The sequence below is a fragment of the Gymnoscopelus braueri genome, assembly GCF_963280865.1.
Source record: "Gymnoscopelus braueri genome assembly, chromosome: 12".
Classification (NCBI taxonomy): Eukaryota; Metazoa; Chordata; class Actinopteri; order Myctophiformes; family Myctophidae; genus Gymnoscopelus; species Gymnoscopelus braueri.
The window spans coordinates 9,482,244-9,502,243 of NC_137614.1; the positions used below are offsets into that span (position 1 = coordinate 9,482,244).

Below are 20,000 nucleotides of genomic sequence, written 5' to 3' on the forward strand. Positions count from 1 at the left end.
ACACACACACACACACACACACACACACACACACACACACACACACACGATTGAGGACTGCCAGTTGATTGCTACAGCTTTAATCACAATTACAGCCCGCACGCTGTGAATTTAGATAAGTCAATTAGCCAATTCAATAAATGTCAGTGTTTTTTTTTTACATGTTCCTTTCTCAGCAACATTAGGCTACTCATTTATTTAATCCTCTGCTTTCACCAATTAACTGACCAGCCAACTGGCCTGACCTGGACCCCACAGAGAATCTGTGGAGGTGTCTCTCCACCAAACAGACTACTTCAGACTACAACAGACTGGCAGTCTGTTGGCAAAAGTTGGCATTTAGTTCAGCACAAACTGTCGGCCGATGCACACATTGCGTTAAAGCTGGCAGCGCCGGTCTGCTAGATCCTGCCAGTGTTGCCAGGTCTGCTTACTATAAGCGACTTTGGGCTTGTGTTCCTGTAGTCGCTTGTAAATATTCATAGTTGCTGGTTGCTTTTGTTTGGGCTTGTTTCTGAAGTGTAGTTGCTTATTTGCGCTTGCTTTCAAGATTATTTTTGAAAATAGCTGATGTAATAGGGCTCACGTGGTGAAACTGGTCGCTTCTTTTGGGCTTGTTTTCATAGACCTGTTCGCTTAGACCTGTTCACTCACAGAATCTGGCAACACTGGAGCCAGCTCGGACTGCAGCTCGGACCAAACCTTTACCCCCCCTCTCTCCCCCCTCGTCACTACCCCACGGCTATTGACGGCTCTACCTGTCGGAACACGACCAAAGCTGCTCGGTCGGTCATCAATGGTAATCTAGAACAGTGGTTCTCAAACTGTGGGTCGGGACCCCCAGGGGGGTCGCCACATGATTTTGGTAGGGTCCCCAGATGACAGTGAAGTGACAATTTAAGGACTTATAAGACCTCTTAATACCAAAAAAAAATACCATTACAGCGTCAAAAGTTCAACCAACTATACTATAAAAACTGGTCAAACATTAGCCAAATTGTCAAATAATATAAGAAAGAGGCAAAACATTTGAAAATAGCCGATCTACAAGCTCACAAAGTTGTGAGCTTGTAGATCTGCTATTTTTCACAATATTTATCTGGGGGGTCCCCAGTTCAAATATGATTATTTTGGGGGGTCACGGCCTGAAAAGGTTGATAACCACTGATCTAGAAGTCCCGACCCAATGACACGGTGCTATTTACAACAGGTTGTAACCAGGTTGTCGGCTGGAGACGCTTTCCAACGCCTCCCGCCGCCGAGTCGGGCCGATATTGGTGCGGTGGAGAGCTGCCTTATGTTGTATTGTCAAGAGGAAGGTGTGAGACACTATAGACTCAACAATACAACGGCTGTTATCAAAGCAATCCTGGGCCTCCATAACACCTCAACAGTGCAACAGCCCAGACCAAGTATTGAGTGCATACATTAACATACTTTTCAGATGGTGGACATTTCTGTATTATGAATATATTTTTGGAGTGGTCTCATGTAATATTCTAATATTTTAAGATAAGGATTTTTGATTTTCATGAGCTGTATGTATATATATATATATATATATATATATATATATATATATATATATATACATATATATACATATACATATATATATATATATATATATATATATATATATATATATATATATATATATATATATATATATATATATATATGCAATTTATATGTCCTTATTTTGTTCCCTCTTCACATCTCTGTTCTCTCTTTTTTCATTTCCCTTTCATTTCATTTATCTTGCTATCTGTTTTCCATCTCTCTACTCACTCTGTTTTGTATCCTTTTCTCTCTGTCTCTCTATCTCCATCTTTCACTCTGTCTCCCCTTTGTGTCTGTCTCTCTCCATCGCCACAGACTTATATTAGGGTATTATAAACGTCTGCTTGGCTGTAGTTGGGTCTCCCAACTGAATCGATAGTAATTGTCACCGTCTCTATATGTCAGACAAGGGCACTAGGGCTCGAGATGATGAACGTTATTAAAGGTATTGTTCTGTGTGTGTGTGTGTGTGTGTGTGTGTGTGTGTGTGTGTGTGTGTGTGTGTGTGTGTGTGTGTGTGTGTGTGTGTGTGTGTGTGTGTGTGTGTGTGTGTGTGTGTGTGTGTGTGAGAGATGAGGACTCGAGTTTGTAACTTGGACCCGAGTAATACTAAAGCCACACATAGTGAATGGAAAATCGTCGTCAAAAGACTTGAGAGTTGATTTGGACTCGAGGTTTGGGACTCAAACGCGCACAATCTTTATTTAATTTTTCATTTTGTTGGCACATTACCATATATTCTTCTGCCTGCACATACGGTTAGCAAACATGTTTAGCTCAGCATGTTATCTAATGCGTAGCTAGTAGCTTGGTGGTTACATTGATTAGGTTGGCATTCTGTGAATAAAACATGAGTAAGGGCTTGTTTGCTTGACACTTTTTTGCATAGAGTGTTATTTGCCATGACATGGCTATAAACATGGTAGGGGAACTTACTGTGGTTGATAAAGTACTCACATATTTTACTTCTGTAAAAGTATCGATACAGCATAATATATAGCCTGCATTTGCAAACATTTCAGTGCTGAGTAGACCACGTTACATTTGTGCGGCAAGAGAAGCGCCAATGCCATATTAATATTTGAGCATTCATGAAGCGATTTGAAAACACTACATGTGTGGAGGAAATTCAACTTACACCGGATAACTCACATCTTTATCAAACAATGTGCGTAATGATTTGAAACGAGCAGAATATATCGGTCAGTCCATTATATCGGACTACCAGTTCACTGCGGGTTGAAGAAATGTAAAGCCAATTACTGCTCTGCTTTCCCTTCAAAGATGGAGCTGGAGTAGCAGGTAAACAACAGCCGAGACAACGAGTTATAGCGGATAGCAGAACACAAGAGACAGGATGGAAGGGTTGAAGCAGGTCACAGCTGAATAACGGCTTTAAGGAAACACACAGACTGAAGCAGAAAGGGAAAGAGGAATCATGACGGGTGTGAGGAAATGGAGGGGATCACAAGCGTTTGCTCATTATATCATACGCTGAATGTAATTTAAAGGAACGTGATTTGTATTCATAGTGGTCAAAATTGTTTTGTTTTTTTGGCTAAATGAAAAATGACGGAAGGGTGAAATGATTCAAATGAAAAGAGGAAGAATGATTAAAAAGAAATGCGGTGTTTGAAAGATAAAAGGGAACAATAAGACTCGCAGACGATCCTTTGTTGAAACTGCGACTGCTTGATTTGTGTGTGTGTGTGTGTGTGTGTGTGTGTGTGTGTGTGTGTGTGTGTGTGTGTGTGTGTGTGTGTGTGTGTGTGTGTGTGTGTGTGTGTGTGTGTGTGTGTGTGTGTGTGTGTGTGTGTGTGTGTGTGTGTGTGTGTGTGTGTGCGCGTACAGTATCTGTACGTTTGCCAGTGCTGTCTCTGACACTCTGTACAATTCAGTATATTGGTTTCTCAGTTTGGAAAAAAAGATGCAGAGACACAGACAGAGAGAGAGAGTGCATGAGAGAAGGGCAGATAGAGAGAGAGAGAGAGAGAGAGAATTGGAGAGCTCGTTAAGGTGATAATCAGCTTTAATTAAGCCTGTCTTTCGGCTTCATGTCCCTCTTGGGGAGAATAAGATAAAGACGCAGTGGCTCCCTGTGAAGAGAGAGAGCGAGAGAGACAGACAGACAGACAGACAGAGAGAGGCAGAGGCCAGAGAGGTCATGGAGATGGATGGATTGAGCAAATGAGTGCAGGCTTTGGAAGGTCATGATCCAGCAACCTCTGGCAGCCCACACCAGATTGGACGCCACAGGATACCATATAATTGACTAAATATTCTCATTCACATATCATGCCAATGTACTTTCTTTTTTCCCCTAACTTTAACTAATTCGCGTTTATTTTTTATCCTGACCTGATCATTAATAAAAAGCTTCGTAGCTGTTTTAGCAATTTACTGCTAGTGGCTCTGTAGCTAGGAAGCCACATACCACCTGGTAGCATCTGAAACTGTCCGTGGTTGGGGTGTCTCTGTTCTTTCATAAGCTTGCGAGCTGTTCTGACAATGTCCAGTGTGGAAGGAAGCTGGCATCCACTGATGCACTCGGCTGTTCGCATGGCCCTCTGTATTTACATTGCAGTTGACACCTGCAATGTAATACAAGCTCATAGCGTGGCACTCTGTGCCGCGCTACGAGCTTGCATATCTGCTATTTTCGAATAGCCAAAGAAATCTAAAAATGACAGAGATGCGTCCCCGGATTGCATGGGTTTAAGAGGTGAGTCTTCAGACTGCAGTGGAAAAAACATTGGAAGTGAGTCTGCAGTTCTCAGTGCAAGCGTGAGTTCATTCCACAGTCTGGGGGCCAGCTAGGAGCCAATATGATTGAGCATTCAGTCTCACTGCTCTCTCGAGTCCTCTGGCACTCATACCCTCTGGCACTCTCATACACCACAATAAGTTAAAACCTCCACAGCGCTTTGCTCCATGTCAGCAATAATCATTTGCAAGATGAATATTTGTGTTGTTGTTTCAAGTGACCTTCGACTAAACCAAGATTTGTTGCAACAACGGTCCAGGTGAAAAGAAGAGAGAATTGAATGATGGCAAAGAAACGGCAGTTAGAAATAGTTTGTGTCAGTGGTGGAAAAAGTACTCCGGTATTTTACTTAAGGAAAAGTGTCGATACTGCAATTTAGAAATACTCTGTTACAAGTACAAATTTACTTGAGTAAAAGTATAAACCTATTGGTATCAAAATGTACTTAAAGTACCAAAAGTAAAAGTGCTCATCATGCAGAAGGTCCCAATTCACAAGTTTTCAAATTTATAAAATGTATAACAATTCTTTGAAAATAGCAGATCTACAAGCTCACAATGCGCCGCAAAGCGACACGTTGTGAGCTTGTAGATCTGCTATTTTCAAATGGCCGAAGTATATTGGTCTGAACTGGTTTTGTAATAATAGTCAAAATCTACAAAGTAAATAGTAACAAAAGTTTTCAAATATTTGTAGTGGAGTAAAAGTACAATATTTGCCTCTGAGACGAAGTGGAGTAGAAGTAAAAGTACTGAACATTGGAAATACTCCAGTAAAGTAAAACATACCTCAAAATTGTACTTAAAGGTTTAATGACATTCACTTTTACACCACATTCAAAGTCTTTGTCCTGGTCCTTCAAAAGTGTACAAAAAGTTTTAAGTGAAAATTCCATTCCAGTGATCCATGGCAGGTGTTTTTCTCTCACATTTCTAAAGCCTTTTCAACTGCAATGAAAAAAGAAATCTTTGCCTGCGGGTGTCGCTGGTGAGGGATTTTGCCTGTCAATCATCGCCTCTGCTCCGCCCCCCCCAAAGGAAAGGATAGGGGAGGGGAGGGGCGAGGAGGAGAGTGGGCGGGATTAATCGACTGTGACCTCACTGTCGAAGGGCCAAGCTCAGATTACTTTTCAGCCTAATTATTCAGAAAACCCCAGACCACAGAAAATCCACTGAATGTTCTAAGTTCAGGTTTTTTGGGTGTAATTGAGGTCATAAAACCCCAAATAAAACATTAAAAATAAAAAAAGTGAAAATGAATGTCATGATACCTTTAAGTACAGCACTTGAGTACATCTACTTAGTTACTTTACACCACTGGTTTGTGTTTAGGATGGGTAGAAAGGACGTGGCGAGGGGGGGGGGTATCGGAAAAGAAAGATGAAGCACTGCGCTCCTTCACCTTGAAGTGGCGGCGGTTGTTCGTCCTGATAGAGGGCTAATAAGCCTAATCAGGCCTGATTAATTGCACCGATAGGAGGTGCGTTCGTTAGCCTAATTGATGGCTTTATCGGTGTTTTGCAGCGGGGCTGAGCAGGTGATGGTGCAGGCTGAGGGGCATCCGGAGGGATTTCAGGCTGGATGAAGGTTACCGCTAGGTGGGGTGGGGAGGGGAGGGGGTGAAAGGTGGAGAGTATGTGTCAGGTGACTGGAAGTTATCTCTATTTTTTTAGCATTTTGTTGTTGTCGGGCAGAAACCTCTTATCTCCATATTTTAACTTTTTGAGTTTCTTTGTAAATCAATGCCTCACTTGATCGATCATACTGCAGCATCACGCAAAAGCATGCCTTCGTGCCGCGCTATGAGCTTGTAGATCAGATTTTTTTTGTGCAAACAAAAATATTCTGAGATGGGGGGGGGGGTCCGTGGCCAAGCTCGAAACGCGGAGCGAAGCGACACATTTTGAAGAGTAACAGTCCTGAAAAGTTACATTTTTGGACATATGAGGTTTCGATATATCATGCACCTTATGTAAATCTTTCACACTGCCCACTTTCCACTTTCTTTCGTTCTCTATCTCTTTCCACCTTTCTTGAAACTGCATTAAGCTTAAGCTTAATATGGAGTTTAGAGGTTTCTGCCCGACAGGCAGTGATGATTTTGTCGACTAAAACTATGACGAAAAATGTTTGTTGACTATCTTTTTTCACTGACAAAAACTAAATAAGAACTAAATAAAAACTAAGCTATGATGACTAAAACTAAGACTAAATATATTGACAATTTCGTCAACAAAAAAAAACTAGACTAAAATGTTAGGGAGGGGTAGTGGAGAAGAGATCCAGTAGAACTAGAAGACTATGCTTTATGCTCAGGTGTTGCGCTCTGAAAATAGCAGATCCACAAGCTCACAACGTGCCGCGCTGCGACGCGTTGTGAGCTTGTAGATCGGCTATTTATCAGCATGCAACCAAGCGTAAAATCATCCATTACGACGCCATCAAGGCACCGCCAAAATACATTTTAGTCGACTAAATCATCTGTAGATTTAGTTGACTATAATCTTATGATATTTAGTCGACTAAAACTAGACTAACAGTAAAACATTTAAGATGCCTGAAATATGACTAAAGCTAAATGGAATTTGATTCAAAAGACTATGACTAAAACGGAATCAAAATTTGGTGTCAAAATCAACACTAGTGCGTAATTGATAGAAAATAAGACATTTTTTGGGTGAACCTTTAAGATACTCTTCACTGGGCACTCGGGTGGCACGGGGGTAAAGCACCGGCCCACCACCATGGAGTCCGAATCCACTGCGGTGCATCCAGCTTGGCCGGGCGTCTCTATGAACACAATGGGCCAATGAGTGTTCAGGGGAGGGAAGCTTGGCGGGGGTTAGGTGATAATAATTAAATTTTGTCGCCCCGCGTATACTCCTACGGGCTGGAGCGCCTCCTGTCAGCGGGGAATGGTCGAGCGGGAAGAGCAAGACGAAAGGCTCTACAATACTTCCTCCTGGTGGGGGTTCCTCGCTGGCCGCTGAGCCAAGTAGAGTGCAACAGCAGTGGTGAGCTGTGGGAGGAATTAATTGGCATAACGATTAACTTGGGAAGAAAAAAGGGCAAAAGAAAAATTATAATTGGCTCCTCTAAATTTAGAATGGAAGGAAAAAAAAGAAAAGACACTCTTCGGGGTTCCGTATTGCGATCGTCCAAAGTCTGGAAGGTGTCTGACCGTCCCTGACTCTGTGATCATGAGGGAGGGAGGGTGTGATTCACACTCTCAGGGGAGTGAGTGTTCATTCATTCCCTCCAACCTGCATTTGCCTGGGAAATCATTGTGGCGGAACCCATTCAAACCATTCAATCCGGCAGGAACGCATCTGTGTCATTTCAGATTTCTTTGGCTATTCAAAAATAGCAGATATACAAGTTGTAGATCTATTTTTTTGAAAAATCTTGAAAATGTGTGCAAATCTTTGAATACGTATATATATATATTAGGGCATTCACAGAATAGTCGAATATTCGAATATTCGAATATCAAACCGACTATTCGACTATCAAACCACTATTCGACTATTCGGAAAAAAAAAAAAAAAAGCATTTTTTTTTTTTTTTTTTAAGATTTTTTTTTTTTAGTGGCTTTTCTAGAGCAGACATGCAGCTGTGAGCTCTGGTGTGACGTCAACTCGCATTCCTTGAGTCGAGTCATCAATGAAAAAAAAATAATAATAATAATAATAATAATTTTTTATAATCAAATCGAATAATCGAATATTCGAATACTTTTGGGTCGAATAATTCGAATACCATAAATCACTATTCGTTAATGCCCTAATATATATATATATAAATATATTCAAAGATTTGCACAAGTTTTCATGATTTTTCAAAAATAGCCGATCTACAAGCCTTGCAACGCATGTAACTCTGCTATTTTTGACAATTTTTTATAGTATAGTTTGTTGATCACATCTACCCTGTATAGACTTAAACTATATGTTGGTTTGTTAATTGTTGAGCGAGAAAACAACGTTGCACATTTAGCAAATCATCTGGGGGTCCCCCAAAATAATATGGCGTCCCCCCCTCCCCCATGGGGGTCCTGGCCCACAGTTTGAGAATCATTTTCCTAGTGTATATAAAACCGAGGGTCTTTGAAACGAATATGTTTGAGAATCACGGCACTAACACGCTTAACTGGTTGATTATGTATACTAGACTCCACTGCAATCTGCAGGGTCCATGTTAGCCACGGTGCCACTACTGCTCTATTAAGCAAGCAAGCCAGACTTTTGGGGACTATAGCGAATGCTCAATCACCTCGCTGCACCTGTGCCTCTGCCACAGCGCACTCCGTGCTCCCACAGGGTAACCCCCCTTTCAAGAGGTAATTTGCAAAAACGTCTCTTTCGGGGTGGAAACCTCATATGTCCAAAACCGTTACTTTCCAGAATTCAGATTAAAAAAAACAGCAAAAGCAGCAGATCCACAAGCTTGAAAACGCGTCGCTTCGCACCGCGTTTTCAAGCTTGTGGATCTGCTGCTTTTGATGCTTTTGTGTGACGCGCCGGTGGGATCAAGTGCGGCGTTCATTTATGAAAAAACACAAAAAGGTAGAATATGGAGATAAGAGGTTTCTGCCCGACAGCAAGGAAAAGATGATGATGCACTTAGAAGGATGCTGCTGCCTCACCAAAATAAGAGGGAGGCATACAGTACAGTATATCTCTGTGGGACAGGGCATACCTGGAGTAGTTTCACTTCCTCTGCAGGTCTGTGCAGGGTTGCCGTGTCGTTATATTCATTTTTTATATTAATATATTTTATTATATTCATTATTATATATTTTTCTTTCAAATAATAGTTTTTTTTTAACACCCTCTAGTTATTTTTTCTGAAACGACTGGCACACAGTGTGTTTACTATGAAAAGGACCCTGTTTACACTAGTGCAGGGGTCTTCAACGTTTTCAGGCCAAGGACCCCTAAGCTGAGAGAGAGATGAAGCAGGGACCCCCTCTATATTGTATTCAATTGTATAAAAAAGTTCCCTTGGTCTTCTCTTTTTTCCCCTCTACACCTATACCTCTTTGCCAAAAATAGCATATCTACAAGCTCGTAGATCTGCTATTTTCGGCTAATGTTCTCCTCAGAATAGGAATGCTAGGGTTCAAGTGGTTAATGTAAAAACAAAAACATATCACACAAATATTTGGCGGACCCCCTGTAGTAACTCTGAGGATCCCCTAGGGGTCTTGGACCCCCTGTTGAAGACCCCTGCACTAGAACCAGATTCATCAGCTGATCATGGCCTGTATGATCACAGATATATACAGTATATCAGCATATGTGTTGTTTGATATATGCAAGATATGAAACTTCTTTACAGAACATAATGAAGACAAATGTGCTTGGGATAATTTAGAAATAATTGTATTAATGTTTTTTGAACCCATTAAGGCCTGAGGCCGATTCTTAAAATGTTTTTTAAATCCTAACAGTTTTTTGAAGAAAAAAAAAAAATATTATTTTTTCTCCACGATTTTTCAAAAATAGCAGATCTACAAGCTCATAGCGCTGCACTCGGTGCCATGAGCTTGTATATCTGCTATTTTTGAATAGCCCAAAGAAATCTAAAATGACACAGATGCGTCCCAGGTCTTAATGGTTTAAGTTATTTATCATTAAATTCACAGTGAAGTTCACTGTTTCAGTGCATTGATGAGGGTTCCACTTGGGCGATACAGTTTATTATTAAACTGTAAAAAAGAGAACATAATAGAACATTGGCCAAAATAAAATTGTTTACTCCTCAATATCGGGGCCCAAAGGTCCAGTATCAGTCAGGCTCAAGTTCACCCACTTATAAGCTCATAACTCATAAGCTTATGTTTGGTCTGAGTATATAATAATATGTTCTTATTCCTCTAGTCTATTGTCTATAAGTGTTAGTGGGTTCATGATCCAATGTGCCTCAGACTCCAGAGCCACAGGGAAGCAAGGAGCCCTTTTTGCTCTATATTTATCTGGCCGTATGATTTATTAATAGCCTCTCCAGTATGCGCAGCACTAAAAATACAGCGGAGGCAGAATGCCACATCCAGCAGCTCGCCAGCTTAGGAGGGTGTGGGGAGAGAGCAGGGGGACAGATCTGTCCACTCAGCGTTCTCGCTCATTTTCCCAGCAACAACACGCACCTCTGGGGATGATCCAGGGATTCAGGTTACCTCAGCAGGCAAAGTGTTAGCTGACTCGGCACTTTTGAGCGGTGCAGTCGTCAGATACGTTGGGATAACATGATTCAGCAATTCACTCATCAGATACATTGATAACGTAATTTCAATGGATTGTCAAATATTGATTCTTTGAGACACACATGCAGGTATTTGGGGGGGGGGGCGGAAGGGGCGTGGCCAGTTCCACCATTGTCTTGGAGGTGCAAACAACACAGGTATCAGCATTGCGCTGGTCAGTGGTGTAATGTAGCTAGATTTACTCAGGTACTGTACTTAAGTACAATTTTGAGGTATTTTTTACTTTACTGGAGTATTTCAAATTTTCGGTACTTTTACTTCTACTCCACTACATCTCGGAGGCAAATATTGTACTTTTACTCCACTACAATCATTTGAAAACTTTAGTTACTAGTTACTTTGTAGATTTTGATTACAAAGTAATGCGGTGCGTTGTGAGCTTGTAGATCGGCTATTTTCAAAAGATTTGAATACATTTTATACATTTGAAAACTTGTGAAATGGGACATTCTGCATAATGAGTACTTTCTACTTTTGATACTTTAAGTACATTTTGATACCAATATTTTTGTACTTTTACTCAAGTAAATGTTTTATTCCGGTATTTTACTTGAAACAGAGTCTTTCTACCTTGCAGTATTGACACTTTTACTTACACATATATATATATATATATATATGTGTAATATATATTTCAGTTGGTTACGTATTGCAGTGCAGGGACCAGCAACAAGCACCGTCTTATGAACAATGAAGATGAATGAATGAAGACGAATGAAGACTACGATACTTAACAATGGTTAAGTATCGTAGTGCAGTGACCAACATAGACAATGAAGACGAGACGTCCAAATGTTTATTTTTCAAGCTCCTCAGCCACACAAAGGAGCCATATCCACACAAGAAGCACCTTGTTTGCACTGCAATACACTCCCTTCCCCACAAATTGGTTTATTGTAATCATGAATGGGTTTAGTGTTATTATGATGTTTATGTTTGGTTATGTTGATTGTTTATATATTTGGTCAATGGCCTATCACTGGGGTACGTGAATTATCGGGTCATGGGCATAGGGGCGGACACCTGGTTACCTAAAAAGTATCACCTGTTCACCTGCTGAGAACAGACAGAGAGAGAGGGGGTGTGTGGGATGCTGTATTTTGTTTTGACCACTTTATTCGCTTTATTTGTTTATTTTGCTTTATTTGAGCACCCTTTAGTAAGTTGAAGTTCTTTATGTTGCTTTAATAAAACCCCTTAAAACGCATTCTTTGGAGCCAGCCAATCTTTCTTTTGTTAAGTGGAGCGCGTCAGACAATAAACAATGGCCCATCTCATCGCCTCTCAGCGATTTATTTGGTTTGGTCTCCTGCAGTCACATACAGTATACACCCTATTTCCACAAACTGTATGTCACATAGCTAAAATAATGGTTCTCTCTCTCTCTCTCTCTCTTTCTTTCTTTGTCGCTTCCTTTGTTTCTCTCTCTCTCTCTCTGGCCCTCTTCAGTATGAGTACTTCAACGCTGTGCTAATCAATGAGGTGGACGAGGAGGACAATTATCTGGACCTGGGAGGAGAGTTCATCCTGCAACCCAACGACCACTTCAACAACCTGTCAGTCAACCTGAGCCTCAGTACGGTGCAGGTGCCCACCAACATGTACAACAAAGGTACCTTCAACACACCAACATGTACAACAAAGGTACCTTCAACACACCAACATGTACAACAAAGGTACCTTCAACACACCAACATGTACAACAAAGGTACCTTCAACACACCAACATGTACAACAGAGGTACCTTCAACACAGTGTTGATTTTGTCGACTAACACTACGACAAAAAATGTTGGTCGACTACCTTTTTTCACTGACGAAAACTCAATAAAAACTCAATAAAAACTAAGCTATGATGACTAAAACTAAGACTAAATATATTGACAATTTCGTCAACAAATAAAAACTAGACTAAAATGTTAAGGAGAGACTAGTGGAGATGAGATCCAGTAGAACTAAGACATGTCGTTTTATGTTTGGTTCTGCTCGGGTGTTGCGCTCTGAAAATAGCCGATCTACAAGCTCACAACGCGTCGCGCTGCGACGCGTTGTGAGCTAGTAGATCGGATATTTTCAGCATGCGACCAAGTGTAAAATCAGCCATTATGATGCCATCAAGGCTCCGCCAAAATACATTATAGTCGACTAAATCAACCGTAGATTTAGTCGACTATACTCGTATGATATTTAATCGACTAAAACTAGACAAAAACCAAAACATTTTGGATGACTAAATATGACAAAAACGAAATAGAATTTTTTATTCAATAAAGACTATGACTAAAAATAAATCAAAATTTGCTGTCAAAATCAACACTGCCTTCAACACATAAACATCACAACACAGTTACCTTCAACACACCAACATGTACAACAACGGCAATTGATACTTTATTAAAAGCACATATATTGCAATGGTACGATTATACAATGGTGCTAAAAGTATAACACAAACACCACTGTTCCCACCAGGCTGGCTAGCCTAACCCTAACCCGGCACTGAACCCTACGGTGTGCCAGTGGGTTACTACTGGTCTTTCTCTTTCGAAGGATACATTGTCTCACATAACCACTTAGGCTCTATTTTATACTTACAATGTGTCGCGTCACAAGTCGCTGTATGAACTTGTAGATCAGCTATTATGCACAATGTTAGATTTGCTGTTACGTGCCCCAAAACGGATAACAAAGCCTGAAAGTAGCCCTATTGGACTTCACGGCCCATTTATGCTACTCGATTTGTCAATTATTTTATCATAATCGAGTATTCTTTATAGTCGATTGAACCGATTAGTTCGATTAAGTGTTTGCAACCTTACATTTGAGAACATCCACAAGAACAAAGAAGAAAAATTTGAAGCGGCTTAAAATGAACCGGCTAAAGCCTCAGAGAGTTATTATAGGAGCGTTTGCCCATCAATGCATGCGTACAGTATAAGCCCAGGGGAAAGGAGCTGGATGTGAGGCCATTAACTGTAACTCACATGATTGAAGATCATCCCTAACGCGGGCCGACTTTAATTAGCCGTTAAATAATCAGAGATTCTGCTAATTTGTCATCCACTGAAGTCCAACTGGTTGAGTCATATCCGTATACACTGTTCCAAGTGGACGGAGTGGATGTCGTGCCGGGCTTAAGCCGGCGAGCGGAGGAGAAGGAGTGATTTGTTTGAGGGAGAGAGAGAGAGAGAGAGAGAGAGGGAGAGGGAGAGGGAGAGGAAGAGGGAGAGAGAGAGACACACAGGGAGAAGATGGAGAGAGAAAAATGAAGGAGAAAGTAGGTTAAGTCAGACTGACCAGAAGGTCTGAGGGAAAGATTAATTACTTCTATAATAGAGAGAGAGAGGGAGAGAGAGAAAGAGAGAGAGAGGATAGAGAGAGAGAGACGGGGGGAGAGGAAAGAGAGAGAGACGGGGGGAGAGAAAGAGAGAGAGAGAGATGAAGATTCAACACAAATTGTTAGGAGAATGAAACTGACAGAATGGTTCACACAAAGGAATAAGCTGTAATCTTTGATTCACAAAATAAGTACACTCACATTACAACAGAACGACAATGAGAGAGAGAGAGAGAGAGAGAGAGAGAGAGAGAGAGAGAGAGGAGAGAGAGAGAGAGAGAGAGAGAGAGAGAGAGAGAGAGAGAGAGAGAGAGAGAGAGAGAGAGAGAGAGAGAGAGAGAGAGAGAGAGAGAGAGAGAGAGAGAGAGAGAGAGAGAGAGAGAGAGAGAGAGAGAGATGAACGCTGATTTATACTACTAACCCTAAAAAGGGCCAATATACAAGCACACACTTAGCCCAATATACTAGCTCACAACACGTTGCATCCGCGACGCGTTGTGTGAGCTTGTAAATCGTCTATTTCGGGTCCGAGACACCACATATACGGACAGAGTATAAATTAGGCTTAAGAGAGAAAGTGAGAGAGAGAGAGAGAGAGAGAGGCAGTGGATGTGAAAGAGAGAGAGGAGGGCCGGTGAGGTAGAGACTAGTGTATTGTCTTTGTTGGCTGGCAGTGATAATGTGGTTAAATTGACTGTACCTGCAGGGAGCCCAGCGGGGGTCTTACATCTCTTTGTTCTGTCTATACATTTTAGACTACCACACACTGGGGAGGAAATATCAGTTTGTGATAGGCTAGATTATTATGCACAAGCATGCCTTGTACTCAACCATTTCAGCCTTTATTTGAAACACTTTCAACCTGGCGTTGCCATTTTGGGGGCAGGTCATCAGGTCATCTCTAATAGTACTTCCTATAAATGAAAAAAGATTATCAGTCATTTTGCTTTAGTGCTTTTTGTAACTCTGCAAAACGTACTTCAAGGTAAAAGGCGCGCTCGACTCAAGGACAGTCTTGAGGTAGTCTTGAGATTCGACTGGGTGCAGTTATCTTGACAATAAGCACAAGGACGAAACAGCCACACTCTCTGAAGAAGTTTAGGAGTCTTTAATAATGATGATCTGCAGCAGTACTCTGTACTCTTCAAAAGTTCCCAAAAGTTCCCATCCATGTTAGCGTGCCCCCATTGTGTCTAATGTACCCACTGTGTCCTAACAGCTGCTTGTAGGCAGCTATGATGAATGGAAGGTTAAATCCATAATAAGCACTGGGAGCTGCTGCTTGTCTCTGGAGATGAATCACAGGTTAGAACCCGTCCTGGTCAAACCACCATCTTCTCTTGCCTCACTGCAACCCATATAGTGGACACAACCAGTGGCATCTTAGTATGTCTACTTCTGTTGTTTCCAAATCCTGTGTGTCTAATTGTGCGTCTAACACAGTGATGCTCAACCGTTTTGGATTTCAAGGACCCCCAGGTTGATATGCATTATAGGCCTCTGGGACCCCTCTACAAGCATTGGGAGCTTGTAGACCTGCTATTTTCACCGCATGACTCTGGCCTAGTACTGTATTTTGAGAATTGTCACTGGTAATGACATGTCCAACATAGGGATGCCAGGGTTAAGGCCTTTACACACAGAATCAATGTGTTCACACAAAAAAAAGCGTATGATGAAATTGCCTACACAGAAATTGCTGTTTCTATATTATTTTTGTGTATGCGTTAAAAACTGATTCAATCAAACCAGACTCTGTGTGCAAGCATTTAGTGTTGCTAAAGTAAAGTACAGCACATGCAGTATATGAATGTACAAGGCTGTCATGCACTCAGACACTTGTACTATACACTCATACACACGCACACACACACGCGCACACACACGCATACACAGTCATCTTTCCTTTCTGCTTCCCCTCGCTGAGATCGTCCTCTAATCACTATAATGTGAAGTTATAGCACAGATCACACAGATTGGCACCGAGGCTAATCTATACAATTCTACTTTCTAATCCACACGCGCGGTACGCTCACACACACATGCGCGCCATTCACACGCATCCAGGCAGCACGCACGCACGCACGCACGCACGCACGCACGCACGCACGCACGCACGCACGCACGCACTCACGCACGCACGCACGCACGCACGCACGCACACACACACACACACACACACACACACACACACACACACACACACACACACACACACACACACACACACACACACACACACACACACACACACACACACACACAGACTCGTGGAAGCCTCTTTGATCAGATTGAATTAAGGAGTGCATTAGAGGAGATGAATTTAAATGGCAATTTAGAAGAGGAAAAAAGCCCATCCACTTGTCTCTCATGGTGATGGGTTTAGATCCATAGTAAACGCTCCAGCCGCACCCAAAGTGACTGGATTGTTGTGTAAATGAAGCATGGCTCAAATCCAGCCTCCTCCTCTCGACTCCGGTCAATAGGGCGGTTTGCCCTCAGGAGAGGGGTTCTTGCGTGCTGCCCTCCTGAAGACTGTAATTCACTGACCTTGGTGGTCATGAAGTGCTTTGAGAGGCTAGTTGAGGATTTCATCTGATCCTCTTAATTCCCAACACTTTGGAACCACTCCAATTTGCCTACCGTCCCAAAAGATCCAGTGAGGACAACGCTATATTAACACATTTTGCTGGGGACCCCCTGGAACCCCCCCAAGGACCCCTGGGGGTCCCCGGACCCCACTTTGAGAACCAATGTCCTAGGTCATGCATGCAACCCTCTCCCACCTTGGCTGCTGTTCATTGACTTTGGTTAAGCTTTTAAATAGAGCCAAATGTGTCTATATACACATCTGTCTGTATACAAATTTTTTTTTTTAAATCCAAAAAACATCCAATTGCTTAAGCCTGGGCGCTACTCTTCCTCTGCCAGCCTGGGGAGAGCCCCGAACTGAGCTCATGCTTCCTTCAATGCATGAGGAGTGAGCAGGCCGCTTCTTATCACCTGACATGTTGGTATTTTAATGAATAAAGCCTGTTCTCCTCTTTAAAATTTCTGAGTGCCCGGATCGTCAGTTTTTTACATGTTTTGTATCCCGCTGGATCCAGGAGCACCACCGGCACTTTTATATAACCCCTTTTTTTCTCTGTGAGCACCTGGTCATTCTGCTTTTAATGCCTGCACCACCTCCGACAGCTGAGGAAATGGAAAGTCTCCAGGAAGATCCGGAAAATCCTTCTACTCTGCATTGTGACTGTGGGGCTATCACCGTTGGGTATGGAAATAGCTTCTCTCGGGAACACTGAGCCCATGCAGAAGGTGGTGCGGTCAGATGAGCACGCCGCCATGGGGGACTTCACTTCCCCTCCCTGCAGGGATCATACTTTAGCAGGTGCTTGAGCAGAGCTAGAAGGATTATGAAGGACCCCCATCACCCCAGCAATGGACTGTGTGCTGCTGCTGCCGTCAGGCAAAATGCCTGTGGTGCCACAAAGCCTCCACAGAGACTTGGAGAAAGAGTTTAGTCCCTCAAGCTATCAGAGCTCTGAACAAGAAGACCCAACTGTATCTAACCAGTAGTTACCTGCTCACCAACAGAGCACTGCATTTTTATCATTTCTTCGCTCTCTTCTCTTTGCACACATTGTACATGGACAATTTGGATTGTATCTAGCTCTGAATTGTTATAGTTTAATATTGACTGCTATTTGCACTAAGTATACTTCATCCTACCTCTCTGTTATGACCCTAGGGTCATATTATGTATTTTCCTGTGTGTTTTCCCCTTCATTTGTGTGTTTATGAATGAGTGGTGGGAGTGAGTGATTTGAATACCAGCTGGTGTGAATGGTGAATGAGTGAGTGGTGGCTGAGTAATAGATGGAGCCTACTGATGATTGGCTCCTGTGACCAGGCTGGGGACTTTAAAGATGTCTGTCCCCAGTCACTCAGATGTCTTCCTTCTACCCAGCCTTCAACCACACCAGTCATTTATGTTTACGAGTGGTTGTAGCTTTGTTAGTGTGTTTCAGAGTTGCTAGTTTTAACATGGGTTAATTTACATCTTTTGGTATTGTAGGGATGGGTGGCCTTTCTTTGTTGTTTAGGATTTAGTTAGGTCTTTATTTTTTTCTTATTCTTATTGTCAGCTGCACAGCGTTTTGTCTGCCAAGAATGAAAGACACTTGATGTATGATATTGACTTTACAATAAAAGTTAATTGTACTTTTGACCTGACTTTGTCTTATTATTATGGTATGACTCTTGGTGTTCGAGCCAATTTTGAAGGGCCGTAACATAATAAAAAAAACATTTTGTGTTGCGACCATAGGCTCCCCTAGGCCAGGTCGTAACACTCTCCATGAATCTTACCGTATATATTTGGAATATTCTACGTCTGTATTTTTAGTTTTTTTTGGCTGCAACATCCAATCCAATCCACTTTATTTATATAGCACATTACAAACGCAAGGTTACCACAGTGTGCTGCACAGTGTGCTGCAAAACGTGTGTGCACACACACGAGTGTACAAGAAACCAGAAGAAACCAAAAGAGAATATCAGTGCCTACAAGCACACTACTACCGCGATTACAGGGAATACTGGTTTTGGCAATAAGTGTTTACATGCATAGCTGTGCAATTATTTGATTAGTGTTTACATGTTTTACACCCCCATCTCTCTCTCTCTCTCTTTTTGTCTCAGACTCTGCAATAGTCAACGGAGTGTACTGGTCTGAAGCCCTGAACAAAGTATTCGTGGATAACTTCGAGAGAGACCCGTCCCTCATCTGGCAGTACTTTGGGAGCGCCAAAGGATTCTTCAGGCAGTACCCAGGTAAAGCAAGCATGTGCTGCCTGCCGCGTGTGATGATTGTGCATGCAAGGTTTTATGTTTGTGTGAGTGCTTATCTGTTTGTGACAAACATTGCTTGGGAGAGACGTGCGCGTGCGCGCCCGTGTATGTGTGTGGGTGTGGGTGTGTGTGTGGGTGTGGGTGTGTGGGTGTGTTGTGTGTTGTTGTGTGTTGTTGTGTAGTGGTTGAGAGGGTGTGTGTTTGTAATTAACTTGGCGGTACCTGTCTCCCTAAGGCAGAATGAGTTCAGTCAGAGAGACTGACAGATGGAGACTAGAGGCTATAGGAGGGAGCGAGAGACACGGAGTAAACAGAGGGAAGGAAGCAGGGGAGAGTGGGCAGTTTAAAAGACGGCAAAGTAGGAGAACAGCTAGAGAGGAAACATTCTATTATAACAGCTTTTTTTTTTTTGCATCCGTCCAACACTTTGGTCCCAAACTGTTATTTTTTCGAAAACTAACCGGTTGTTGGATTGCAATGGAATTCGCTGTGCATCTTAACCCATTGAGTCCTGAGGCCAATTCTACAAATGCCTTCTAAATAGTGTTAAAAAATAGCAGATGTACAAGCTCGCAGTGCGGCACGAAGATCTAAAATGACACGGATGCTTTCCCGGTTTTAATGCCACCCAGCAGATGGACCCTAGTGATTTTGGTGACCCCCATGGCCTTTTCGTCTAGTCTAGTGAAAGTATAATATAATATGCCCACACTAATTCTGCTAATAGTTATTATTTTTAGTTTTCTGTTGAAACCACTTCTCATTCAATCCGGGAACGCATCTCTGTCATTTTAGATTTCTTTGGCTATCCAAAAATAGCAGATATACAAGCTCATAGCGTGGCACCGAGTGCCGCGCTATGAGCTTGCATATCAGCTATTTTTTGGAAAATATTGAATATTTGAATATAATTTTCTTTAACACATTGAATGCCAATCGCGTAGATCTACGCGAACCTATTTAAAGCCGCAGCGTGCCAGTCGCGTAGATCTACGCGAACCGCCGATTCCCATGTTAATCGCCCAAGGTGCACTTTCCGATTTTTTTTGATCCATTTCCGTTTCCGGTTTTCGGCCGGAAACGGAATTATTCGGGTTCCGGTTTTTTCGATCGTATCCGCTTCCTGTCTGGGATCCTGTTTAAAACTCGATTTTCTCTGGTTGTTGTTTTTCTCCTCGCTGATCACTGTTTAGCGTGTATCGGCTGTAGCTTCAAGATG

The 20,000-nt window shown here is 42.1% G+C and overlaps 1 protein-coding gene across 1 annotated transcript in view; it reads left to right on the forward strand.

Moving 5' to 3' along the window:
- The window catches only part of LOC308096367 (voltage-dependent calcium channel subunit alpha-2/delta-3-like), a gene marked incomplete at both ends in the record, with an annotated part of 311,418 nt that overhangs the window by 130,840 nt on the left and 160,578 nt on the right, over positions 1–20,000 (forward strand). Inside the window, 2 exon segments of the mRNA XM_080443791.1 lie at positions 12,041–12,203; positions 18,632–18,763. Of these exon segments, the coding sequence (XP_080299917.1) occupies positions 12,041–12,203; positions 18,632–18,763 (295 nt within the window).